The 27,698-nt window shown below is 40.4% G+C and overlaps 1 protein-coding gene across 1 annotated transcript in view; it reads right to left on the bottom strand.

Annotated features, from left to right (window-relative positions):
- Positions 1–27,698, bottom strand: part of COL6A6 (collagen, type VI, alpha 6) — a 174,649-nt gene that overhangs the window by 110,954 nt on the left and 35,997 nt on the right. Inside the window, exons 2-5 of the mRNA XM_010856743.1 lie at positions 6,533–6,630; positions 3,632–4,219; positions 1,731–2,351; positions 72–632 (exon numbers count right to left, since the gene is read on the bottom strand). Of these exons, the coding sequence (XP_010855045.1) occupies positions 72–632; positions 1,731–2,351; positions 3,632–4,219; positions 6,533–6,599 (1,837 nt within the window). The 5' untranslated portion in view covers positions 6,600–6,630. The remainder of the gene's footprint in view (positions 1–71; positions 633–1,730; positions 2,352–3,631; positions 4,220–6,532; positions 6,631–27,698) is intronic.

Here is a 27,698-nt window from a genome sequence, read left to right as displayed (position 1 = left end):
CAACAAAACATTTAAGAAAATACTGCAGGGAGGCAGCTTGGGAGCTGAAGTCCAAAGGTAAGGAGTCCTACCTTCTTCAGCACAGATTTCTTGAACAACCTGGTTTCTTATGTCTTTCAAGGCATCAAAGTCATGCACATAGTAGACCCGTTTCTCCTCGCCGGCGATTTCGCGCAGCTGAGTCTGGTTAGCCTCCCTGACCCCGATGGCATAGACGTGGACGAGCTCCTCGCTCAGTCTGTTTGCGGGCCCTGAGACGCTGTCCCGGGACGCACCGTTGGTCAGCACGACGAGGTGGCAGGGCACTCTGCCTCCCCGCTGCTGCTGTGCCCTCTGCAGCAGCCCCAGGGTGAAGTTCAAGGCCGCGCCCGTGTTCCTGTTCCCGCCCATCTGCCTGATGTTCTCGATGGCCTTTCTGACGTCGTGCTTGTTCGTGTATTTACTGATCTCAAATTCCAAGTCCCAGCGGTCGGCGTACTGGACAGCCCCAACCCGCACCTTCTGGGGAGCGATGTTGAACATCCCTGCGACCTCTGACAGGAAGGTCTTCATCTCCTGGAAGTCTGTGGCCTGGGTGCTCCCGGAGCCATCGATGAGCAGGTAGATGTCTGCTTCCTCCGTGTCCACACAACCTAAAATGCAACCCAGAACTGAGTGTGGCATCTGGCAAGTGGGACAGAGACCTGGAGGCAGGAGAGAGGAAGGGCCAACACCGGCCTCATCAGACAGAAAACATGGAAACAGCTTCTTGGCATGAAGGACCTGTTCTGCTGCCATGACTCAGGGGAATCTTAGCACCGGGTGGGTCAATTGTGTGTGACTGTTTAAGATGATTTGCATCGAGAACTGGAGTCCATTTGAATATAGAAAAAGATCAGAAAGAAAACTTGAAGATGCTTTCTATAACTCGCTTCTCTTACCAGGGAGCAACTGCTTAGCAAAAGGTCAGCTGGCATTCTGTTAACTGAAGAAGGTATTTAACTGGACATGGTGGACCTAGGAGTCATTTACTCCTCATCCACGGCTGCTCAATGAACACAACAGGGGTATTGTCAGGGGCCTAGTTTACACTGGGCAATGACACTTCTGTGGTCAACATGCTATAAATACATGTTGAAGGATGCAGACGTATGTGTACACACACATAATTTATGTAGCATACATGTCTATGTATGAAATATACAAGTACCTTGCTCTCTGTCTCCTGCTAAACTCACAGATACTAGAATAATACTTTCCAGTAAATTCACTACCCTGTCCTCAGTCCAGACCATGCTTCCTGCGTATTCTCTACATTGGAATTTGAGGCCGAGGGAAGGAGAGAAGGGAGAGAAAAGTCCACACACAAAAAGAAACTAAGGAAAGAGCAGAGAAACACGAGAGGCAAAGGCAAGAAATGAAGCAAGGCACGGGGAGAAATAGCTAAGGAAGGTGTTCCAGGGTGTCAACAAATAATGAAGAATATAAGTAAAGCTGCACAAAAGAGGAAATTAAAAAAAAAAAATCCCTTCTTCCCATTCCAGCACCTCAATAGCTTTTATTTTCTCCCAATTTACATTTCCTATTATTGGTTAAATTAAATTAAACTATTGGGTTAAATTAAGAAACCAGGAACTCAACTCTCTCTCCCTGCATCACACCCACCAAGCCCTTGGGCAGACAGAATGCCTGCAAGACAAGGAAAAAAGCAAAAGGATGAGACTGATCCTGCTCTCCGCAACAGGCTTTACCGGCTTTGAGGGTTTCGGTCCTTTCGGAAATGACAGAGACCGTGTGTGTGATCTGATTCCGCAGCTTCTTCAGAAACGTCTGGTTGTGGGCAGCCAGGTCAGAGAAGGACCTCAGCTGGGACACGTACTGCTCAGCGGGGTGAGACGCGATCTTCTCCAGCTGGGTGTCGCTGGCCCCCTCTACACCGATGGTGAAGACGATCACCCCCTGGCGCCGGAGGTTCACGGCGGCCTTGGTCACGTTGTCCTGGGACGGGCTGTGGGTCACAAGCACGGCGATCTGTGGCACCCCCTGGTTCTTCCGACTGCCGTGCTGCGCGCTGAAGACTTCCTTCCTGATCTTCCTCAAGGCGGCTCCAGTGTAGGCCTTCCCAGCCTGGGGAGCAAGGCTCTGGATGTCCTGCAGAACCTCCGACTTGTTTACGCCCCTGCTCAGCGTGCTAATCACCTTCGTCTCGTTGCTGTAGGCCACGAGGCCAACCCTCATGCAGTGCTCCTTGATGTCCAGAGCAGATATGCTTTCTTCCAGGAATTCTTTAAGATAGTCAAAGTCCTCCCAGCTGCTGTTGGTGGACATATCCAACAGGAACACAACGTCAGCCACGGAAGGGCCTTGGCAAACTGTGGGCAAGGAACGGACAGGCAGAGTTTTAATTCAGCTTCTCTGCTCAGCATTAAAGACACGTAGACTTATGAGCAATTATAGATAGAACACACAGAATAACCAAGCAGTTTTGCACTTAAGGAAGGAGGTATCGAAACTGATGATGCAGCTGAGATCAAAGGGTCCTGGGCACAAAAGCTGGATCTTAGCTCACCTCCAGGCTCCAATTCCTACATCTGTAAAATACAGGTAACAAGAATATTGATCTCATAGAGTTGTTGTAGCGATTAAATGAGATCATGTCAAGTTTAGCATGGGGCCTGGCACATAAAAAGTCACTCAGTTAACAGAAGCTGCTGCTATCGTATTAAAACCCACTACTAAAATCAGCAGTTTATAGTCCAAACATTCCTAAGGGATGGAAATGTAATAGCAGTTGATGTTCTAATACTTTATCTGGGGAAAATGCTAGTAATAAGATTCCATATTTTCTTAGATTACTACAAGAAAGCATTCTCTGTTGTCAGTATACATCACTTCACTCTGACAACCAGACATAATGTGAGTTTATTATGTCACTTGTCTGGACTTGTACACTTAAAGCAAAGTTTTTTGTTTTTTTGTTTTTACCAGCTCTCCCCTGTCCCTGTCTTGGGTGGTGTTCATAAAGGCTTGGCCATCCTTGCTAATAGAATAGTACAAGGGGACAGACCAAGAGAGCAGGTTGGAGTTGGAGCAGAGCATCGGAAAGCTAATTTAGAACAGAGCTGCAGGAAGGAGCAAGTGCGGGGCTGAACCCACACAGGTGTGGCTCTAACTCCAGACCACAGCCTGGCCCAGGGCCAGGTCATATCGCTTCCAAGAGCGCCTGCAGCTTCCTCTCTGTGGAACAGAGGTTTTGGACTCCCTGAAGTTGTTTCAAGCTGTAACAGTCTGTGGTGACTTTATATGGTTTTAGGAATTAAGGATTTCTTTAGGAGCAAATTGTCCTTTTAAACGAACCGGAAATGAAACTACATAGCAGCTGAACCCCAAGGAGAAAGCTCAGATAGCTGGTGGCAGGGAGGAGGCAGCCTATAAACAACAGGCAATAAGATAAGTGAAACACGGAAAACCAAGGCTTCCCATGTTTATTGGATTAAAAAGGCCACAATCGTGGGGCATGCAGAAATTACCATCTGAAAATGCAGGTCAGCTTTTGGGGAAAGAGATGCTCACAGAGTCTGCATCCTTTCCTCATGCTGATTTTCTGAAAGTATTTTATCATCATCATCCCTACACACGTGCCCTGACCCACCTTCCACAAGGATGTCATTGACTGCCCTGTCCTTGTACTGAGCTGCATCCTTGAGAATCTGTGTCATGTTTTGGGAGAACGAGCTGAGGTCCCTGACAGTCCGGAGGTTGTAGTGGAACTGGCCCGTGGCCATGGCCTTCAGGGTCTTCTCGGACACGCCCTGCATCCCCACGGAGACGATCCTCACCCCATCTTTGCGCAGCACTTCGGCGGCCTCTTCCACAGCATCTTCAGACTCGCCGGAGGCCAGGACCACCAGGATCGGGGGAAACTGTTTCCTGTCCCTCCCGCTTGAGAAGTAGGCCCTGTGCACCTCCCGGAGAGCCTTCCCAACCTGCAGGGAGCCCCCCAGGAACCCGAAGTTCTTCTTGAGGTGGTTCAGCATGGGGCCCCTGCTCTTGAAGGTGCTGAGCAGGAACTCTCTGTGGAGCCCATCGCTGTACTGGGCCAGGCCCACGTGGTACTTGTCAGCCTCTATGGGGAGGCTGCTGATCATCTTGTTGATGAAGGCCTTCACAAACGGGAAGGACTTAATTCCCAGGTGGTCGGAGCTGTCCACCAGAAACACCACATCAGCATACTCAGGGCCTACAAACCCACAGACAAACACAGTGAAAGTAAACTTCAAACCTTTACTACCAAGCTTAACGCCAACCACATGGGGAAAACTGACTTCCCTCTTTCACTTGCCTTTGTAATATCTTTCCAATGCACTGAAAAATAATACATATTCTCTCAATGAAAGTACTTGTTTCTCAGGCTAATTCTTTTATACACCTTCTCATTTGAACTGATCATGAAATTAAGTACCACTTTTGCAAGGAATTAAATAGAAATAGCTACATATAAAGAAGTAAAATATCATGGGTTTTTACATGGTTAGTGGATAATTTCCCTTCGTGTCCTTTTCTTCTTTCAGAATTTGACCTCAGTTTATAGAAACAAGATAAACAGTTTCATTGAGAATGAATCAAATTTGTTGAATGGAGAAATCTGAAAAATAGCCTTTCATTTTGACTTCCTTTTAAACAATACAAGTAACCTAATTAACTTATAAACATATTAAACTTATAAACATGTTAGTTTTGTATTCGAAGTGTCAAATTGATGAGTTTTACAAAATCCTAAAAATCATAAATATGAGATGTATTAATCTATCTTAAAATTATTTATGATATCTTTTGACGAGTCATGAGTGGGCATTATAATTGGTAAATTTATTCTTACATATGAAAAATGTGACAGAAACCAGTATACCTTAAGCTAGGAAAGAGATTACAGTTTAAGTTTCTATTGATAATGTGATTTTTACATAGGAATGCAATACTTTGCTGAGCTTTTAAGGCTTCATTCAATGCCAGATTGAAAGTTAGGTATGTGAAATTATATTTGTATGTGATAGAGAAGCATTTGGTTCAAGCACAAAATATAATATGCTGGTGGTTTGTCTGCTGGCTTGAATTCAGAGCTCTCGTGACTGTCCTATAAGATCCATGTCTTGTCCAGGGAAGGGAGGGACATACCTGTGTGTGTCTTGATGTTGTATGTTTAAGAAAACACAGTGTAACTGAACAGGCAATGCGAGTCTTAACTTTGTTATCAGCTAATTCTCCCAGCTCTGTCAAGCCATTTGACATACCTGGGCCTCAGTTTCCTCATAATTAAAATGGGTAGATTCGACTAGAAAATATCTAAGGTCTCTCTTTACTCTGATATTCTGATTATTTGAAATAGTTACTATATAAATTCTGATAAAATTAAAGGAACTTCAGTTTTTTCCTGTCAACAACTGCTAGGAAAACAGCCTTAGTACCCCTGCATGTTACTTTATTCTCTTTAGAGTAGTCCAATCAAGGCATAGTGGATTCCAATTGTCCTTTCTTTTCTTCTAAGCAACCTGATTTCAGCCAGTTTGAGACTCTGATGATCCTATATCCAGCAGCATCTCTGGGAAAATACTAAGTGAGGGGAACCAGCGAGAGAAGGCTGGGGCCCCTCCGAGAGCTGTCAAGTGAGGACTGCCCAGGGTGGCTCAACTTGGGACCAAAAGTGAGCTTTCTATTCACAGACAAACCCCCACATCCTGGTGGAGAAAAGAAATGTAGCCACTGGCACAGGACGGGCCCATCACTGTATCTGAACCATGGAGCAACTGGAGAAAAAGCATCGCCTCTCTTTGAAAAGCTTAATATCAGGCCCAGTGAGACATCAAAGGAATATGTTTTCAGGGCAAAGAAGAATTTATCTCTCCAGAAAAGTTGCTTCCAAGGTCAGAGTCCTTGAAAAAAAAACAAAACAAAACTGTAAAACCAATCTAGGTGGCCCTGGACATGAAGTGACTGATTATTTAGGAGATGGTAAGGGCCGTGAAGGCTTGACCAGTATTTTGACTTCAAGTCCATTTGGACATAGACTGCTGACAGACAGTGGACAGCTCTGGAGTTCCCTCTTCAGGGTAAAAAGCACCTGCTTTACAATAAGCAGACACACAGTTTCAACTGGAGCCAAATCTGGATGTTTGACCAAGACAAATATTTTGGAACAAACAAACTAGGAACAGACATTTCAAATTTTCCAGGCCCAAACTTAATGTGAAAAGAGAAGGTTGCATGAAAACGCAACCTCCCAGAAGACCTAGAAGAAGTTGAAACTGGAGGACAAGAAAACAGCTCTCATATCTTTCTATCATGAAAAGGGAATAAACCCCAGAAACAAATGGTTTTCAAAGGAACATGGGGTGACATCAAAGAAATTGAGCTTTCACTCCCCACCCCACCCCCATCATCACAGTCAAAACAAAACAAAACAAAACTCTTAAATTTTAAGCAAGTCAGACTCCTATATTATCTATTTTCCATAATGAGAATTAAGGAAACAAATTCCTTTCATTATTTTCCTTACCAGAATGTTGGTTGACAGAAACATGGGAACAAATTATTATAAGGAACAAAATGAGCAGCATTTTCATCTTTTAACCTGAAAAACTGCCAGCTGGAAATCTGAAAAGGCAAAAACATAAACATGTAAAATTGTTGTGGATATTACTTAGAAATCAAGACTCATACACATATGAGCACACAAAATTACATAAGAAATTCAGTGCAACAGAAGACGAGGAATTTCTGAGGTTCCTTGACTATTTGATCTGTGCTTTGTGGAAAAATGAACCACCAACATTTACAACATTTACAGAATCATAAAACAGTTTCTTCTGGCCCCCAGACCATGTAGAAACATGTGATTTTGGATAGTCAATGGAAGTAGCCAGATGCATTCTAGTTCCATCAATATTATGTGCTCCTTGTAATTATTTTCCCCCGTCTCATCCTCTGTCCACTCATTACACAGACAATTTAGAGTTCACAGTTAGGACACAGTCTAAGACCTGACTTGCAATTTTTCCACCATGAACAGGTAGTTATGTTTCATATTTGAGAAGTATTTATAGATGTGGTCAAAATTCTATTTACTCCGTTTCCTACATAATTAGCAAGTAACCATTTCCCTTTATTCTTACATTTGAGAGAAGACATAAAGCAATAAGTAGTGATCCTCCATATTCCATACGATGTCTTGCTCCTCAGAATGACACAGTTTGCACCTTTTTGCTTCCAACTACTTATAACCATATGAATCAAGGGCTTTCTGATTCTAATTTGGCCTAAAACATTTTGAACTGTGGTGTTGGAGAAGACTCTTGAGAGTCCCTTGGACTGCAAGGAGATCCAACCAGTCCATTCTGAAGGAGATCAGCCCTGGGATTTCTTTGGAAGGAATGATGCTAAAGCGGAAACTCCAGTACTTTGGCCACCTCATGCGAAGAGTTGACTCATTGGAAAAGACTCTGATTCTGGGAGGGATTGGGGGCAGGAGGAGAAGGGGATGACAGAGGATGAGATGGCTGGATGGCATCACTGACTCCATGGACGTGAGTCTGAGTGAACTCCGGGAGTTGGTGATGGACAGGGAGGCCTGGCATGCTGCGATTCATGGGGTTGCAAAGAGTCAGACACGACTGAGCGACTGAACTGAACTGAACTGAAAACATTTTCAGCCACCTTGAGTTTTCATTTCATGGGATAAAATAGGATATTGAAGATATTGACAATAAATCTGATAATTAAGCAGGTTGGGCTCATTCATTCACTCATTCATCTTCTCTTTCCTGCTTAATTCTTACCCAAACATGTGTTTGATACATGTGGCTATCTCATTCCTTTGTCAGGCAGTCTCCTGTTGTGTAATATTTCACCCTTTCAGAAAATGGAACTTTGCCACAAAAAATTCCATCACCATTTCCTCACCTACTCCATTGTCCCTCTGACATTCTGGAATTTGGGATGCTGTTCTTTCCTTCATAGGAACTTTGGATGATATAAACTTTTCAGGCTGTGAGTCAGTTTAGCCATTCTGTTTCAGAGGAAATCAGAAATCTGGAAAGGGCCCTTAAGAGGTTATATTCAGTCCATCCTCTCATTAAGAGAAAGTTTAGCCCAAACGTGGATTGCCCAAAGTGAAAATTAAGTCATACTCTCTGTACAAATTCTCTGGTCAGCCTTGACCATGTGCCATGCCCTGTCCCGGCAGCTTTACACGTGTTCTCCTGTTTGATATTGATAGCAAACCTATAAGCAGGTCATCTTATTGTCCCTATTATGCAGATAAGGAATCAAATTCATAAAGGGGAATGTGATTCAAGATACATGGATAAAATGGGCCTTAGTTAAGACTAAAACCCAAATCACTCTGATTCAAAATGTGGACTGTAGCACTCAGTTCCTCTGCATCCCAAACTAATATTATTTTTCTAAAATGTATTTTATTGAAGGATAGCTGATTTACAATATTGTGTCAATTTCTGCTATACAGCAAAATGATTCAGTTATATATATATATATATATATTCTTATCCTTTTTCCATTATAGTTTATTGAACAATAATGCTGTACAGTAGGGCCCTGTTGCTTATTCATTCTATATAAAATATCAAAAAATATTATTAGCACAAAAAGTGTCTCCAAGTTTTTGGTTCTATGTCTTCTTTTTCCTAAGTATTAAGGTTTTTCCAGTGGTCATGTATGGATGTGAGAGTTGGACTGTGAAGAAAGCTGAATGCCGAAGAATTGATGCTTTTGAACTGTGGTGTTGGAAAAGACTCTTGAGTCCCTTGGACTGCAAGAAGATCCATCCAGTCCATCCTAAAGGAGATCAGTCCTGGGTGTTCATAGGAAGGACTGATGCTGAAGCTGAAACTCCAATACTTTGGCCACCTCATGCAAAGAGTTGACTCATTGAAAAAGACCCTGATGCTGGGAGGGATTGGGGGCAGGAGGAGAAGGGGATGACAGAGGATGAAATGGCTGGATGGCATCACCGACTCGATGGACATGAGTTTGAGTAAACTCTGGGAGCTGGTGATGGACAGGGAGGCCTGGCATGCTGCAATTCATGGGCTCGCAAAGAGTTGGACACGACTGGGCAACTGAACTGACTGACTGAAGGGATACTGGTATTTGTTTTCATGCCTTTTTATTTTTGCTTTTCAAATCAGAGCTTTATGTTGTTCACTTCTCATCTGTTTACATTATGAACTTTATAAATGAGTGCTATCTTTAGGAGTTATGAGAGATAAGAGAAGAAGCTTTAGGTTGCTCAATAGGATAAATAACAGATGGAAGAAAATAGCACTGAATGCAAGTTAAAACCTGGATAGAAAAATGAGGGTTAGGTAAGGACACAAACAGCATGTAGCATCTGGAAATTCCCCCATGAAGGTGGTCATACTGTTGTTGTCATTCAGTCACTAAGTTGTGTCTGACTCTTTACGACCCCATGGACTATAGCACCACAGGCTTCCTGGTCTTCACTGTCTCCTGGAGCTTGCTCAAACTCATGTCCATTGACTCGGTGATGCCATCCAACCAGCTCATCCTCTGTCAGCCCCTTCTCCTCCTGCCTTCAATCTTTCCCAGCATCAGAGTCTTTTCCAATGAGTCAACTCTTTACATCAAATGGCCAAAATGTTGGAACTTCAGCTTCAGCAGCAGTCTTCCCAAATGGATAGTTGGGGTAGATCTCCTTTAGGATTAACTAGTTTGATTCAACCAGCCCAGCATTTCACATGATGTACTCTGCATGTAAGTTAAATAAACAGGTTTATAATATATAGCCTTGATGTACTCCTTTCCCAATTTGGAACCAGTCCATTCACTGTTCCATGTCTGGCTCTAACTGTTGCTTCTTGACCAGCATACAGGTTTCTCAGAAGACTGATATTCCCATTTCTTTAAGAATTTTCCACAGTTTGTTGTGATCCACACAGTCAAAGACTTTAGCAGTCAATAAAGCAGTATGTTTTTTCTGGAACTCCAGTGCTTTCTCTACAACATCGACAGATGTTGGCAATTTGATCTCTTGTTCCTCTGCCTTTTTAAAATTCAGTTTATACATCTGGAAGTTCTCAGTTCTTGTACTGTTGAAGCCTAGCCTGAAGGATTTTGAACATTACCTTGCTAGCATATGAAATGAGCACAATTGAATGGTAGTTTGAACATTCTTTGGCATTGCCTTTCTTTGGGATTGGAATGAAAACTGACATTTTCCAGTCCCATGGCCACTGCTGAGTTTTCCAAATTTGCTGGCATATTGAGTGCAACACTTTAACAGCATCATCTTTTAGGATTTGAAATAGCTCAGCTGGAATTCTATCACCTCCAGCAGCTTTGTTTGTAGTGATGCTTCTTAAGGCCCACTTGACTTCACATTCCAGGATATCTGGCTCTAGATGAGTACTCACACCAATGTGATTATCTAGGTGATTAAGACCTTTTTTTGCAAAGTTTTTCTATGTATTCTTGCCACCTCTTCTTAATATCTTCTGCTTCTGTTAGGTCCTTCTCGGTCCTGTCCTATATTGTGCCCATCTTTGCATGAAATGTTTTCTTGGTATCTCTAATTTTCTGAAGAGATCTGTAGCCTTCCTATTCTATTGTATTCCTCTATTTCTTTGCATTGTTCTCTTAAGTAAGCTCTCTTATCTCTCCCTGATAGTCTCTGTAACTCTGCATTCAGTGGGTTTGTCTCTCTTCCCTTCCTCCTTTGCCTTTTGCTTCTCTCCTTTGCTTAGCTTTTGTAAGCCCTCATCAGGCAGCTAACTTTGTTTTCTTGCATTTTTTTTCTTGGGGATGGTTTTGGTCACCACCTCCTGTACAATGTTATGAACCGCAGTCCATAGTTCTTCAGGCACTCTGTCTATCACATCTAATCTCTTGAATCTATCCATCACCTCCACTGTATAATCCTAAGGATTTGATTTAGGTCATACCTGAATGGCCTAGTGGTTTTCCCTCCTTTCTTCAATTTAAGCCCAGATTTTGTAAAAAGGAGCTTATGATCTGAGCCACCCTCAGCTCCAGGTCTTGTTTTTGCACTGTATAGAGCTTCTCCATCTTCAGCTGCAAAGAATATGATCAATCTGATTTTGGTATTGACCATCTGGTGATGTCCATGTGTAGATTGTCCTTGTATTGTTGGAAGAGGGTATTTGCTATGACCAGTACATTCTCTTGGCAAAACTCTGTTAGCCTTTTCCCTGCTTCATTATGTACTTCAAGGCCTAACTTGTTGACTTCCTATTTTTTCATTGTAATCCCTTACTATGAAAACGACATCTCTCTCTCTCTTTGGTGTTAGTTCTAGAAGGTAGCTCTTCATAGAACCATTCAACTTCAGCTTCTTCCACATTAGTGGTTAAGGCATAGACTTGGATTACTGTGATGCTGAGTGGTTTGGCTTGGAAATGAATTAAGACCATTCTGCTGTTTTTGAGATTGCACCAAAGTACTGCATTTTGGTCTTTTTGTTGACTAGGAGGGCTACTACATTTCTTCTAAGGGACACTTGCCCACAGTAGTTGATACGATGGCCATATGAATTAAACTCGCCCATTCTGTCCACTTTAGTTGACCGATTCCTAAGATGTCAATGTTCCATCTTGCCATCTTCTGGAAAGTTGAGTTCTTTCAGATAGCATCTTGTCAAACAATTTTTTGAACCTTTAAATGGAAGGCAAAATCTAGTGTACTGTAAGGCTCTATGTACAACATGGAGACCAGCGGAAGGGGCTCTTGGGGTTTCATGTGCACTGCTTTGGGAGTGTGACAAAGTGCACAAAGGGCTAGCAGGGAGAGCAGGAAGGCTGAATCCCCAGGCTAATGCAGGGCAAGCATGGGTCCACTCTTACCACATGATGCACTGCCTATAATCTGTATGTTGTTCTTTTACCAGACACAGTCAGGACTTACATTCTTAAATTTTTTAAATACCTAATTATGTAAAATCAAAACTGTAAATACTCAAAGGAATGAGGGGAGAATGAAGGAGATACTATTTAGAGTAATAACATAAAACTTAAACTCATGGTGCACCCCATGTTAATATAGCAATAGTCTGATCACTTCTTACTTTAGAAACAGTCTCAAAAGTACAAATCTCTTTAATTAGAATTTTTAGTACTCTACTCAATGGCACCCCACTCCAGTACTCTTGCCTGGAAAATCCCATGGATGGAGGAGCCTGGTGGGCTGCAGTCCATGGGGTCTCTAAGAGTCGAACACGACTGAGTGACTTCACTTTCACTCTTCACTTTCATGCATTGGAGAAGGAAATGGCAACCCACTCCAGTGTTCTTGCCTGGAGAATCCCAGGGACAGGGGAGCCTGGTGGGCTGCCATCTATGGGGTCGCACAGAGTCGGACACGACTGAAGCGACTTAGCAGCAGCAGCAGCATTCTGATTTGGGCAAACTGGGCTAATATACCTTTTCCAAAGTTAAACACTTTAAGAGAAACCTTAAAAAAAATTTGGGTCTCCAAACCTTGAGCATTATAGCCTCAAGGTCCATCCATGTGGTTGCAAATAGCAAGAGGCCACTCTTTTTTATGGCTAAGTAGCATTTCATTGTATATGTGCATCTTGTGTATCCATTATTCTGTGCTTAGATTAAGATGGATAAAAACAAATACTGTCTGATTTCACTTTTATGTAGGACTTCCCTGGTGGCTCAGACGGTAAAGCCTCTGTCTATGATGCGGGAGACCCAGGTTCGATCCCTGGGTTGGGAAGATCCCTTGGAGAAGGAAATGGCAATCCACTTAAGTACTATTGCCTGGAAAATCCCATGGACAGAGGATCCTGGTAGGCTACAGTCCATAAGTTGCAAAGAGTCAGACACGACTAAGCGACTTCATGTTCACTTTTATGTGGAATCTAAACCATAAATGAACAAAACAAAATGGCAACAGACTCAGTACAGAGAGCAAACTCGTTATTGCCCAAGGGAAGCTGGAGGTGGGGAACAGATGAAATAGAGGAAGGAGAGTAAGAGATACAAACTTCTAGCTATAAAATAAATGTCACAGGGTGTAATGTATACACAGTAGTCAACAACATCATAACTACTTTGGTGACAGACAGTAACCGGTCTTGCAGTAATGACCATTCATAATGTATAAAAGTTAAAAAATCACTATGTGGTATGCCTTACACTAACATAATGTATATTAATAATAACTCATTTTAGAAAAATAGAGTGAAAAAATCTGGATCTCTTTAAACTTTCTGTTGAGAAAGTAGAATGTTTCTAATTTAAACTACAGCTGCAAAAGCAATACAGTCACCCAGTCTTTGGCTCCACACCCAGAATATTTAGAACTCATGCAACACTTCTCCTGAGGCTATGAAGAACCAGGGGCTTCAGGGAGATCTCTGCCCCTATGAGCCAATTCATAATCTATTTAATAGGATATGTCTTTGAAACAATATTAAAAGTCAGTATGGGATACAAAAAAGACTTCAGCAGAATAAAGATAAATGCCATTTATTTCCTTTTAAATGAGCATCCAGAAAACATCATTTCTGAGTACCAGTTTTACTTTTCTTTGGAAACAAGAATACTGTCAGCTTCTGTATTATAAGAAACAATGCTGGGTCTGTGTCACAAAGTTCAAGACAAATGATTGTTTGCTTAGTAAATGCCTCATCTCCTCAGTTTCCCTTCGTCCCTTCTTACAAGTCAAAAACTAAAAAGAAAAATATTCAAAGTGAGAGTTAAGTTCATGTTGAAATGCTGTGGGATAAATCCTTGGCAGACAGCAGCAACAAATACACATTGAATCGGTGATGGTGAGCAAAACAGAGCACGTGAGCGAGCACTTGTGGCCCAACTCAGTTACTGTTCATGTCACACTTCCCCCAAGTGCATTTTCTAGAAACACAGAAAGAGGCTATGCGTGGAGGTCATATTTGAACAAGGTCATGCAGGTGCCCTCAACACTATAAAATGCACACTCTTCTCTGTTGAGGGGCGCTCGGCTCATCAGAAAGAGCTCTGGCTATAGAGTCTCATGACCTGGGTTCTTGAAGTCTCTAAACTGTTGTGTGACTTCAGATACACTTCACTTCTGTACGCTTCTCATCTGAGGCACAAGAGCTATATTCTCTCTAAATTCTAGCAGCTCCACACAGGGAACCGTTCTGTGATCTAGTAAATAGTACTGCTAAGTCACTTCAGTCGTGTCTGACTGTGCAAACCCTGAGATGGCAGCCCACCAGGCTCCCCTGTCCCTGGGATTCTCCAGGCAAGAATACTGGAGTGGGTTGCCATTTCCTTCTCCAATGCATGAAAGTGGAAAGTGAAAGTGAAGTTGCTCAGTTGTGTCCGACTCTTAGCGACCCCATGGACTGCAGCCTACCAGGCTCCTCCATCCATGGGATTACTAGAAGGGGGAAAAAAACCACAGATAATTAAGCTAAGAACACAAGGAAATACTGAACCCACCTTCTGAAACAATCCTGTGGAGGAAGCTGCCCTAGAACCCCTGTAAGGTTCTGTGTGGGAGGGGCTCACTCCAGCCGGAGGAGGAGCCTATCTTGACTACTGATCCTTTCCAGGTCTAAAGATGCTGGGATCCTCCTAGATCCCATGACATAAACCTGAGGGGACTCAAGTTTCAAGGAGGCAGATCCACTAGGAATGAAGTGCCCAACTTAGAAAAATTACAGAATAAATCCAAAAGTACTCCAGAGAGACTAAAGTACTAAAATTTGAGCAGAAACCAGCAAATTATAAAACAAACATAAAATACTTTCAGGGATTGCCTGTATAGTTTTTAATTGAAATTAATTAATTAATTATAATGTTTAAAATGCAATTTAAAATATAAACTGAATTTATAAAGAAAATTAAGTTTAAATTAATGGAAAAGTAAAAGAAAATTAATTGAAATTAATTGATTTTCATTTACTGATTAATTTTAAGTTTTATGTATACCTGTGGTGGATTCATTTTGATATTTGGCAAAACTAATACAATTATGTAAAGTTTAAAAATAAAATAAAATTTAAAAAAAATTAAAAAAATAAAATTCAATTAAAAATATATAAAGAAAATTCAGTTTTGAAAACATCAACCTCACTATAGACTGATCAAAATGAAAATAAAGAGAGAAGGCATAATTTAGTAATTGTATAAATGAAAAAGAAGACATAACTGTAATAAATAAGGCAAAGACTTGTAAAAAATTGAAACAGTATTTTAAAATATTCACAGGAAGAAAATCCCAGGCCCAGATGGATTTATTGGTAAGTTCCACCAAACTTTTAAGAAACAGATCATCTGAAACTTTTATAAATTATTTCAGAGATTAGAAAAAGATGAATATTCATCCTTTCAGTTACATGGAACCAGTAAAATCTCAATATGCAAACCAGTTAAGTACTGTAAGAGAAAGGAAAATTAAAGATCCATTTTATTCATGAGTATAAACACAAAAAATTCCTAAGTAAAACACTAGCAATTCAATTCCTTTAGCATATAAAAAAGACAATACACCATTATCAAGTTGGGTTTATGTCAGATATGCAAGGATTTTTAAAATTAGAAAATACATTTTTCCAGAGAAGAAATGAAGATGGCCAAAAAGCACATGAAAAGATGCTCAACACTGCTAGTCATCAGAGAATGCAAACCAAAACCACAACAAGACTAGCACTTCACACTTGTTTAGAAAGGCCATCATCAAAGAGAACACAAATAACAAATGTTGGTGAGGATATGGAGAAAAGGGAACATTTGTACACTGTTGGTAGGAATATAAATCGATTCAGCCACTATTGAAAATAGTATGGAGGTTTCCCAAAGAACAAAGATAAAACTACCATATAACCCAGAAATTCCATTCTTGGATATATATTCAAAACAACAAATCACTAATTCAAAAAGATACATGCACCCCAGTGTTCACAGCAGCATTATTTACAAGCCAAGACATGGAAGCAATCGAAATGCCCATCAACAGATGAACAGATAAAGAGGATGTGATATATATATATATATATATATATGGAATATATATATGGAATACTGCTCAGCCATAAAAAGAATGAGATATTGCCATTCGCAGTAACATGAATGGACTTGCAGGGCGTTAGACTAGGTAATGTAAGTCAGAGAAAGACAAATACTGTATGATATCATTTGTGTGTAAAATCTAAAAAATGCAACAAACTAGTGAGTATAACAAAAAAGATGCAGACTCAAAGAACAAACTGCTGGTTACCACTTGGGAGGGGGCACAACATGGTGGGAGGAATGGGAGGCACAAGTGTAAGACAGGCTCAAAGGGAATATAGTCCATATTTTGTAATAACTGCAAATGAAAGTACATTTATAATTGTACCATCTGAGCCACCAGGGAAGTCCTGTATAAACATACAGTATTGAGGAAAAGTATATTAAAAAGTTTTTAAAGGACCGAATATGGTCTAAAAAATTAGAAAATACCTAATTACCACATCAACACACTAAAGGAGATAAACTGTAAATATGAAAGGAAAACCACTTAATTCATAATTTTACAAAAACTTAGTAAACTAGGAATAGAAGGAAGCTTAACTTGGTAGAGGATATATATTTAAAATATGCAATAGATAACCAACCTAATGGGAAAATATTAGAAATACTCTCTCTAAAATGAAGAAGCATAGGGGTGGTCCTCCTTTACTTTGAGGTTCTGGCGAAATTAAAGCCTGAAGGGTGAAAAAGAGGATAAGAATGAATAAAATTGTCACTGTTTACAAGTGATATGACTGTCTACATCTCTAGACAAGTTATTAAAAATAACAAGTATTCAAGGTGTCTTCACATAACATCAAGATATAAAAGCCAATTGTGTTTCCATATATATACAATAAGGAACCAGAAAACTTAATAATTCTTTTAGAAGAGTCATGTTAACATAGCATCAACGTCAAATACCCTCTTCCCCAAAAAACATTAAAATATGTAATATGTAAATGTCCATCTAGTCAAGGCTATGGTTTTTCCAGTGGTCATGTATGGATGTGAGAGTTGGACTGTGAAGAAGGCTGAGCGCTGAAGAATTGATGCTTTTGAACTGTGGTGTTGGAGAAGACTCTTGAGAGTCCCTTGGACGGCAAGGAGATCCAACCAGTCCATTCTGAAGGAGATCAGCCCTGGGATTTCTTTGGAAGGAATGATGCTAAAGCTGAAACTCCAGTACTTTGCACCTCATGCAAAGAGTTGACCCATTGGAAAAGACTCTGATGCTGGGAGGGATTGGGGGCAGGAGGAAAAGGGGACACCAGAGGATGAGATGGCTGGATGGCATCACCGACTCGATGCACATGAGTTTGAGTGAACTCTGGGAGTTGGTGATGGACAGGGAGGCCTGGCATGCTGCGGTTCATGGGGTCGCAAAGAGTTGGACACAACTGAGCGACTGAACTGAACTGAACTGAAAGGGTTGATAGCAAAGTTTATACAATTTTACTGAACAACAATATACCAAGGGAATGGAATAGACAGTCCAGAGATGACATGCCTCTAATAGCCTTGGTAAACCAGTGGGGTGGGAGGGAAATGGTTATTTACATGGAAATAAGTGAAACTGGATCTCTCTTTCACACTGTATACAAAAGTCAACTACAGAGGGATAAAGTTCTTAAATGTTAAAAACAAAACTTTAAAATATTAGGTAAAAACTAGTATTTTGTATTAATTTAGGTGGATATATTTTCAACCTTGCTTTGCTATTGTTCAGTCACTAAGTCGTATCCAACTCTTTGTGACCCCATGAATGGCAGCACACCAGGCTTCCTTGTCCTTCACTGTGAGTTTGCTCAAACTCATGTCCATTGAATCTGTGATGCCATTCTCTGTCTCATCCTCTGTTGTCCGCTTCTCCTCCTGCCCTCAATCTTTCCCAGCCTCAGGGTCTTTTCCAATGAGTCAATTCTTCACATCAGGTAGCCAAAGTACTGGAGCAGCTTCAGCATCAGTCCTTCCAATGAGTATTCAGGGTTGATTTCCTATAGGATTGACTGGTTGGGTCTCCTTGCAGTCCAAGGGACTCTCAAGAGTCTTCTCCAACACCACAGTTCAAAAGCATCAATTCTTTGGTGCTCAATGGTGCTCAGCCATCTTTATCATCCAACTCTCATATCCATACATGACTACTGGAAAAACCATAGCTTTGATTAGTGTTGTTTCTACTTTTTAACTGTCTGGGTTTGTCATAGCTTTTCTTCCAAGGAGCTAGCGTCTTTTAATTTCATAGCTGCAGTCACTGTCTGCAGTGATTTTGGAGCCCAAGTAAATAAAATCTGTCACTGTTTCCCCATCTACTTGCCATGAAGTGATGGGAACACATGCCATGGTCTTAGTTTTTTAAATGTTGAGTTTTAAGCCAGCTTTTTCACTCTCCTCTTTTACTTTCATCAAGAAGCTCTTTAGTTCCTCTTCACTTTCTGCCATAAGGGTGGTATCATCTGCATATCTGAGGTTGTTGATCTTTCTCCCAGAAATCTTGATTCCAGCTTGTGATTTACCCAGCTTGGCATTTTGCATGATGTACTCTGCATGTAAGTTAAATAAGCAGGGTGACAATATACAGCCTTGATGTACTCCTTCCCAGATTTTGAACCAGTCCATCGTTTCATGCCTGATTTTAACTGCTGCTTTTTGACCTGAATACCAGTTTCTCAGGATGTTGGTAAGGTGGTTTGGTATTCCTATTTTTTTTTAAATTTCCACAGTTTTTCTGTGACCCACACGGTCAAAGACTTTAGCATAGTCAATGAAGCAGAAGTAGATGTTTTTCTGGAATTCCCTTGCTTTTTCTATAATCGTTGGCAATTTGATCTCTGGTTCCTCTGGCCTTTCTAAATCCACCCTGTACATATGGAAGTTCTCGGTTCATATACTGTTGAAGCCTACCTTGAAGGATTTTGAGCATAACCTTGCTAACATGTGAAATGTGTACATATTGGAAACATATTCACAATACTGATAAAGAATTTGTATCTTTCCATCTGTTTATGTCTTCTTTGATTTCTTTCATCAGCATCTTATACTTTTTGGAGTACAGGTCTTTTGTCTCCTTAGGTAGGTTTAGTCCTAAGTATTTTATTTTATTTTTTGATGTGATGGTAAATGGAATTGTTTCTTGAATTTATTTTTCTGATCTTTCAATATTAGTGTACAGAAATGCAACAGGTTACTGTGAATTAATTTTGTAACCTGCAACTGTACCAAGTTCACTGATGAGTTCTAGTAGTTTTCTGGTCCCATCCTTAGGAACTTCTATGTATAGTATCAGGTCATCTGCACACAAAGACAGTTTAACTTCTTTTCCAGTTTGGATTCTCTTTATTTCTTTTTCTTCTCTGATTGCTGTATCTAGCTATGTTGAGTAAAAGTGGTTGAGAGTGAACATCTTTGTCTTGTTCTTGATTTTATAGGGAAAGCTTTCAGCTTTTCACTATTGAGTATGATTCTAACTGTAGGTTTATCATATATGGCCTTTATTATGTTGAGTTATGTACCCTCTATGCCCACTTTCTGGAGTGTTTTTATTGTAAATAGGTGCTGAATTTTGTCAAAAGCTTTTTATGCATCTATTGAGATGATTGTATGTTTTTTATTGTTCAATTTGTTGATGTGGTATATCACATTGATTGATTTGCAGATGTTGAAAAATCCTTGCATTCCTGGGATGATCCCACTTGATCATGCTGTAAAATCTTTTTAATGTATCGTTGGATTTAGATTGCCCAGTATTTTGCTGAGGATTTCTGCATCTATGTTCATCAGTGTTATTGACCTGTAATTTTCTTTTTTGTGCTGTCTTTGTCTGGTTTTGGTGTCAGGGTGATGGTGGCCTCATTAAATGAGTTTGGAAGTTTTCCTTCCTCTACAACTTTTTAGAACAGTTTCAGAAGGATCAGTGTTAGCTCTTATCTAAATGTTTGATAAAATTTGCCTGTGAAGCTGTAAGATCCTGAACTTTTGTTTGCTAGGAGGATTTTAATCACAGTTTCAATTTCAGTGCTTGTGACTGGTTTGTTAATATTTTCTATTTCTTTCTGCCTCAGTCTCAGGAGACTTTACTTTTCTAAGAATTTGTCCATTTCTTCCAGGTTGTCTATTTTATTAGACATAAACAGATGGAAAGATGTACTATGTTTATTGATTGGAGGAATCAATATTGTCAAAATGATTATACTACTGAAGGCATTCTATAGATTTGATGCAATCTATATCAAATTGCCAATGGCATTTTTCACAGAACTAATAAAAAAAATCTCAAAATTTGTATGGAGATACAAAGGATCCCAAATAGCCAAATCAATCTTGAAAAAGAAAAGTGGAGCTGGAGAAATCAGGCTTCTTGACTTCAGACTATACTACAAAGCTTTAGTCATCAAAACAGTATGGTACTGGCATAAAAATAGAAATATAGATGAATGGAACCAGATAGAAAACTCAGAATTAAGCCCATGCACTGGTAGGCTGCAGTCCGTGGGGTTGCTAAGTCGGACATGACTGAGCAACTTCACGTTCACCTTTTGCTTTCATGCATTGGAGAAGGAAATGGCAACGCACTCCAGTGTTCTTGCCTGGAGAATCCCAGGGACGGGGGAGCCTGGTGGGCTGCCGTCTATGGGGTCGCACAGAGTCGGACACGACTGAAGTGACTTAGCATTAGCACGCATGGTCAATTAATCAATGACAAAGAAGCAAGACTACACAATATTGGAAAGACAGTCTCTTCAACAAACAGTACTGAGTAAACTGGACAGCCACATGTGAAAAAATGAAGTTAAATTAGTCTTTAATTCCATACACAGTAATAAGCTCAAAATGGATCAAAGACCTAAATGTTAGACTGGACACTATAAAACTCCTAGAGGAAAACATAGGTAGAACACTTTATGACACAAATCACAGCCACATTTTTTTTTTTTATCCATCTCCTAGAATAATGGGGGAAAAAAAATTAATGGGAACTACTTAAACTCAAAAGGTTTTTCATGGTAAAGGAAACTATAAACAAAGCAAAAAACAACCCTCAGATAGGGAGAAAATATTTGCAAATAAAGTGACCGATAAGGGATTAGTCTCCAAAATTTACAAACAGCTTATGATGCTTAACAGCATCAAAACAAATAACCCACTTTAAAATGGGCAGAAGACCTGAATAGAAGTTTCTCCAAAGAGGACATGCAGATGGCCAATAGGCACATGAAAAGATGTTCAATATCTCTAGTTATTAGAGATATGCAAATCAAAACTACAGTGAGATGTCACCTTACACTGGTCAGAATGGCTATCTTAAAAAATCCACAAACAAGAAATGCTAGAGAGAATGTGGAGAGAAGGGAGCCCTCCTAACACTTGGTGGGAATGTAAATTGGCACTATGGAGAACAATATAGAAGTTCCTTAGAAAAATAAAAATAGAGCTACCATATGAGCCTGCAGTCCAACTCTTGGGCATATATCTGGAGAAAAACATGATCCAAAAGAACACATGCACCCAGATGTTCATTGCAGCACTGTTTACAATAGCCAAGACATGGAAGCAACCTAAATGTCCAGCAACAGAGGAATGGATAAAGAAGATCTGATACATATGTACAATGGAATGTTACTCAACCATTAAAAAGAATGAAATAATTCCATTTGCAGCAACATGGATAGATCTAGTGGAGAAGGCAATGGCACCCCACTCCAGTACTCTTGCCTGGAAAATCCCATGGATGGAGGAGCCTCTCCGGCTACAGTCCATGGGGTCGCTAAGAGTCAGACATGACTGAGTGACTTCACTTTCACTTTTCACTTTCATGCATTGGAGAAGGAAATGGAAACCCACTCCAGTGTTCTTGCCTGGAGAATCCCAGGGACAGGGGAGCCTGGTGGGCTGCCATCTATGGGGTTGCACAGAGTCGGACACAACTGAAGCGACTTAGCAGCAGCAGCAGCAGGATAGACCTAGAGAGTGCCATACTAACTGAAGTAAGTCAGATAGAGAAGGAGAAATATCATATGACATTCCTTACAGTTGGAATTTAAAAAGAAATGATACAAAAGAACTTATTTACAAAAAGAAAGAGGCATATAGACTTAGAAAACAAACTTATGGTTGCCAGAGGTAAAGGATACTTAGGGACTTTGGGAAGGTCATTCACACTGCAATATTTAAAATGGACAACTAACAAGGACTTATGGTATAGCACAAGGAACTCTGCTCCCTGTTATGTGGCAGCCTGGATGGGAGGGGGGTCTGGGGGAGAATGGATACATGTATGTGTATGGCTGAGTCCCTTTGCTGTTCACCCGAACCTACCACAATATTGTTAATCAACTATATCCCCAATACAAAATAAAAAGTTTAAACTTTTGAAAAAAAATTGGTATTAAAAATATATAATACTCCTAGAATTTCTATGAATTGGGCAAAAAACATAAACTGAAAGCATAGACCTGCCTGAAAAACATATAGGCACTAACCATATGAAGCAATATTCAAATTCATTTATGCTCAGGGAAGTATGAAACAGGATCACATTGAGATGTCACCTTATAATCAGCAAAAATTTAAAAGTCTCACAAAATTAATAGATGAGCAAGACATAGATGAGCAAGACCTCATATACATTTTTGGTGCAAGTGTAAATTGGTACAACCACTTTGGAAAACAGTTTGGCATTATCTTATAAAAGTGAACATTCTCAAGCCCTGTGCCCTGACAATTCTACTCCTGGGGAAGCTCTTGCATACATATGTGAGGTGAGGTGTTCATGAGTCATCAATAAAATGAAAAGGCAACCTGTCCAATGGTAGAAAATATTTGCAAATCATGTATCTGATAAGGGGTTAATATCCAAAATATATAAAGCACTCACCAGGGAAGCCCATAAAGAACTCATGCAATACCAAAAAACCAAACAACTCTATTTAGAGATGATCATAAGATCTGAATGGACATTTTCCCAAAGAAGACATACAGATGACCAACACACAAATGAAAAGGTGGTCGGTATTATTAATTATCAGGGAAATGCAAATCAAAACCACAATGAGATCAGCTCACACCTGTTAGAATGGCTATTATCAAAAAGACAAGATATAAGAAATTGCTGATATGGAGAAAGGGAACACTTGTACACTGTTCGTGGTGATATAAATTGGTGCAGTCATTATGAGAAACAGTATTGAGATCTCTCAAAACCTTAAATACAGAAACTTAAACCTCAAAACCTTAAACATAGAACTGTCAGACATGACTGAGCGACTTCACTTTAAAACGTGCAACACTAAGAGTGAACTATAATATATAGACTCTGGGTGGTAATAATGTGTAAATGTATATTTATCAGTTGTAACCAATGTACCACTCTGGTGGGGGATGTTGATGTGGTATGTATGTGCATACGGCGAGGTTAGGGTACATGAGAAATCTCTGTGCCTTTTTTGTACCTGCGTTCAGTTTTGTTGTGAATCTAGAACTACTTTTAAAAATAAAATCTATTGGGAAAAAAAGCAAAAGAATAATAAACAGATGACCTAGGATGTATAGGATGTGGGAGGCAGGGGAATGGAATTGACAGGGAACTTATTACAGATATATGTTATTGTTAATATTCCAGTTTTCACATGGGTAGAGTTTCATGGGTTTGTTATATTATTACACAGTAGCAAATAAATAGAAAGGACCTATGGATGAATGTGTATAATGAACTAATGTTTAGAATTAATCCTATCTGTGTACCTGAGAGCCAATATATGTATAGAAAAGAGTAACCAATTTTAAAAGTTAAATACAGTTAGAGGAAAGAGAGGGAAAAAAAAAAAAAAGGACAGTTCAGCTAAGGGCCTAGTGATCTGTTGTGGGCAGATATGGAACAGTTACAGGGAGAAATTTCTCTCCCTGTGACTGTTATCTGTGAAAAGTTTAATTTTAGTGGCATGGGAAACAAGGAAACATGAACATCTTTTGATCAAAAAAAAACTTTCCCCGAATACATAACTCACCATGGCATCTTACGGGATCCAAATAAAGGAACTTAGATCAACAAATTTTCACCCTGATAAACCACCTAGCCTCATGAGTCTGGTAGCAGACCCCTCTAGGTGTTAACCAAATATCTGTACTGCTTTCCTCCATGTTGTAGAGATGTCATGGAGCTGTGGCTGCCAGCTGGGGACTGCATGTCCCAGACCCACTTGCAGAGGCTACCCACGGAGTGCTGCCCAGTGGAATGGGAGCAGAAGTGACATCACCTGCTTTCAATTAGCCCGATGCCTCTTGCAGGGTGGCCCTCCATGCCTTTCCCCTGCTTGAATGGAGACAATCTCAAAGCCAACGTTGAAGAGAGGGGAGCTACGTCCACCTGGGGTTGGAATGACTGTAGAGAGGGGCTGCCCCATGAACATGTGTATTCATGTATTCATGTGTATTCACCCGCTTCTGATCCATCAGTGATAGAGTAACTTATTGTGCTTTCCAGTGTACATTTTTGAGGTGTATTTGCTACAGCAGCAAGTTTCACCCAAACCAATATAGACCACAACATCTGTGTTAGTCGAGTAGCAGGAAATAGTAGGAACAGGAGAGGGTGTGACCAGGGCACAGGGGAGTGAGAAAAAATTCCTGAGGCCCAGAGGGATTCACTACACTAAAGATGACTCGGCAACACAAACACTGATGTTGCAGTCCAGTTACACCACGATTCAGCTCTAGGCTGTGTCGCCCCATAGTTAGACCCACAGACTCTTGTCATCAGACTGCACGATTAAAATCCTGCTCATGTGACCCACTGACTGCAGGACAGGCAAGTAATTTAAATCCTTTGAGCCCATTTCTCAACTACAAAATGGTGTTTGTAGCCACAGCCACTTCAAGGAACTGTTGTTGGGATTAAATGAACTGATACATGTAAAGGAGTTGGTGTAGCATTGCTGTGCAGTTGATATTAAATACATGTTACTATCAGCATTATTTTTATTCTTGTAATTGCCATCTTCACAGTGGGACAGCTTATAAGTAAAGCAACCTAGAAAACACACTGTCTAAGGAATAACCTGGGTTTCTCTGGCGGTTCAGTGGTAAAAAAAAAAAATCCACCTGCCCATACAGGAGACACAGGAGATGCACGTTTTATCCGTGGAGGAGGAAAGGGCAACCCACTCCAGTATTCTTTCCTGGGAAATCTCGTGGATCTAGGAGGCTGACAGGCTACAGTCAGGTTTGCAAAAGAGTCAGATGTGATTAGCAACTAAACACCAGCAAGAATGACCTAGAAGGTATGTATTTACTTTCTCTGCTTTCCCCCCAACACATTTTGCCTCAGTACTTGTACAGGCTTTTATAGGCGTAACCTTTGCTGAGGAATTATTTTCTGCACCTTTCCAAGTCCTGTCACAGCCATTACCTCCCTGAATCCTGATAGCAGCCTTGTGAGGCTGACAGGAATTATTATTCCCACTTTACAGAGGAAATATGTGAGGGTTAAAGAAGCTAAACATTGCCCAAATCCCAGCCAGTCCCCGAATTCTGAGTCCAGGACTTTTTTTTTTTTTACTACATCACAGAGCTTCCCTTGGGGCAAAGCTTTGCATGCTATCAAGTTCTGAGGAAGGAGGAATTTTATCTTGTGTGTTAGAATGTACCCGGTCATCTGTTTGTAATTATTTTTTACTGAAAATTATTTCTTTAAATTATCTTCTTTCTCAACGAATGTCAACTGTGAATTCCTGCTCTTTGCAGTTGAACCCATTAACTCTGGATAAAGGCTCTTAATCTCCAAGTTTCTCTTTTTCTCTATTTGGCTGAAATGACAGAAGGGCAGCCATACTGACACAATTCACAAAAGCCAACAATGACATCAGCTATTTGGAGAGTTGAAGGACCAGAGAGGTAATGAAATATATTGGGTCATTGATAAAATATTTTTTATTTGTTGCAGCTAAATTAAAAGCATACATGGCTTAGGATGGTGGAAAGTAGGAATTAGGCTTAACAGATCATGAACTCCTTATTACCAAATTCAGACTTAAATTGAAGAAAGTAGGGAAAACCACTAGACCATTCAGGTATGACCTAAATCAAATCCCTTATGATTATACAGTAGAAGTGAGAAATAGATTTAAGGGCCAAGGTCTGATAGATAGAGTGCCTGATGAACTACGGAATGAGGTTCCTGACATTGTACAGGAGACAGGGATCAAGACCATCCCCATGGAAAAGAAATGCAAAAAAGCAAAATGGCTGTCTGGGGGAGGCCTTACAAATAGCTGTGAAAAGAAGAGAAGTGAAAAGCAAAGGAGAAAAAGAAAGATATAAGTATCTGAATGCAGAGTTCCAAAGAATAGCAAGGAGAGATAAGAAAGCCTTCCTCGGCGATCAGTGCAAAGAAATAGAGGAAAACAACAGAATGGGAAAGACGAGGGATCTCTTCAAGAAAATCAGAGATACCAAAGGAACATTTCATGCAAAGATGGGCTCGATAAAGGACAGAAATGGTATGGACCTAACAGAAGCAGAAGATATTAAGAAGAGGTGGCAAGAATACATAGAAGAACTGTACAAGAAAGATCTTCACAACCAAGATAATCACGATGGTGTGATCACTGACCTAGAGCCAGACATCCTGGAATGTGAAGTCAAGTGAGCCTTAGAAAGCATCACTACAAACAAAGCTAGTGGAGGTGATGGAATTCCAGTTGAGCTATTTCAAATCCTGAAAGATGATGTTGTGAAAGTGCTGCACTCAATATACCAGCAAATGTGGAAAACTCAGCAGTGGCCACAGGACTGGAAAAGGTCAGTTTTCATTCCAATCCCAAAGAAAGGCAATGCCAAAGAATGCTCAAACTACCACACAATTGCACTCATCTCACATTCTAGTAAAGTAATGCTCCAAATTCTCCAAGCCAGGCTTCAGCAATACATGAACCGTGAACTTCCTGATGTTCAAGCTGGTTTTAGAAAAGGCAGAGGAACCAGAGATCAAATTGCCAACATCCTCTGGATCATCGAAAAAGCAAAAGAGTTCCAGAAAAACATCTATTTCTGCTTTATTGACTATGCCAAAGCCTTTGACTGTGTGGATCACAATAAACCATGGAAAATTCTGAAAGAGATGGGAATACCAGACCACCTGACCTGCCTCGTGAGAAATATGTATGCAGGTCAGGAAGCAACAGTTAGAACAGGACATGGAACAACAGACTGGTTCGAAATAGGAAAAGGAGTACATCAAGGCTGTGTATTGTCACACTGCTTATTTAACTTATATGCAGAGAACATCATGAGAAACGCTGGACTGGAAGAAGCACAAGCTGGAATCAAGATTGCTGGGAGAAATATCAATAACCTCAGATATGCAGATGACACCACCCTTATGGCAGAAAGTGAAGAGGAACTCAAAAGCCTCTTGATGAAAGTGAAAGAGGAGAGTGAAAAAGTTGGTTTAAAGCTCAACATTCAGAAAACGAAGATCATGGCATCCGGTCCCATCACTTCATGGGAAATAGATGGCGAAACAGTGGAAACAGTATCAGACTTTATTTTGGGGGGCTCCAAAATCACTGCAGATGGTGACTGCAGCCATGAAATTAAAAGATGCTTACTCCTTGGAAGGAAAGTTATGACCAACCTAGACAGCATATTCAAAAGCAGAGACATTACTTTGCCAACAAAGGT

This window comes from Bison bison, unplaced genomic scaffold (assembly GCF_000754665.1).
Source record: "Bison bison bison isolate TAMUID 2011002044 unplaced genomic scaffold, Bison_UMD1.0 scf7180017864374, whole genome shotgun sequence".
Lineage (NCBI taxonomy): Eukaryota > Metazoa > Chordata > Mammalia > Artiodactyla > Bovidae > Bison > Bison bison.
Note: the sequence above shows the minus strand (reverse complement) of the source record. Positions and strands in the feature narration are given on the sequence as shown.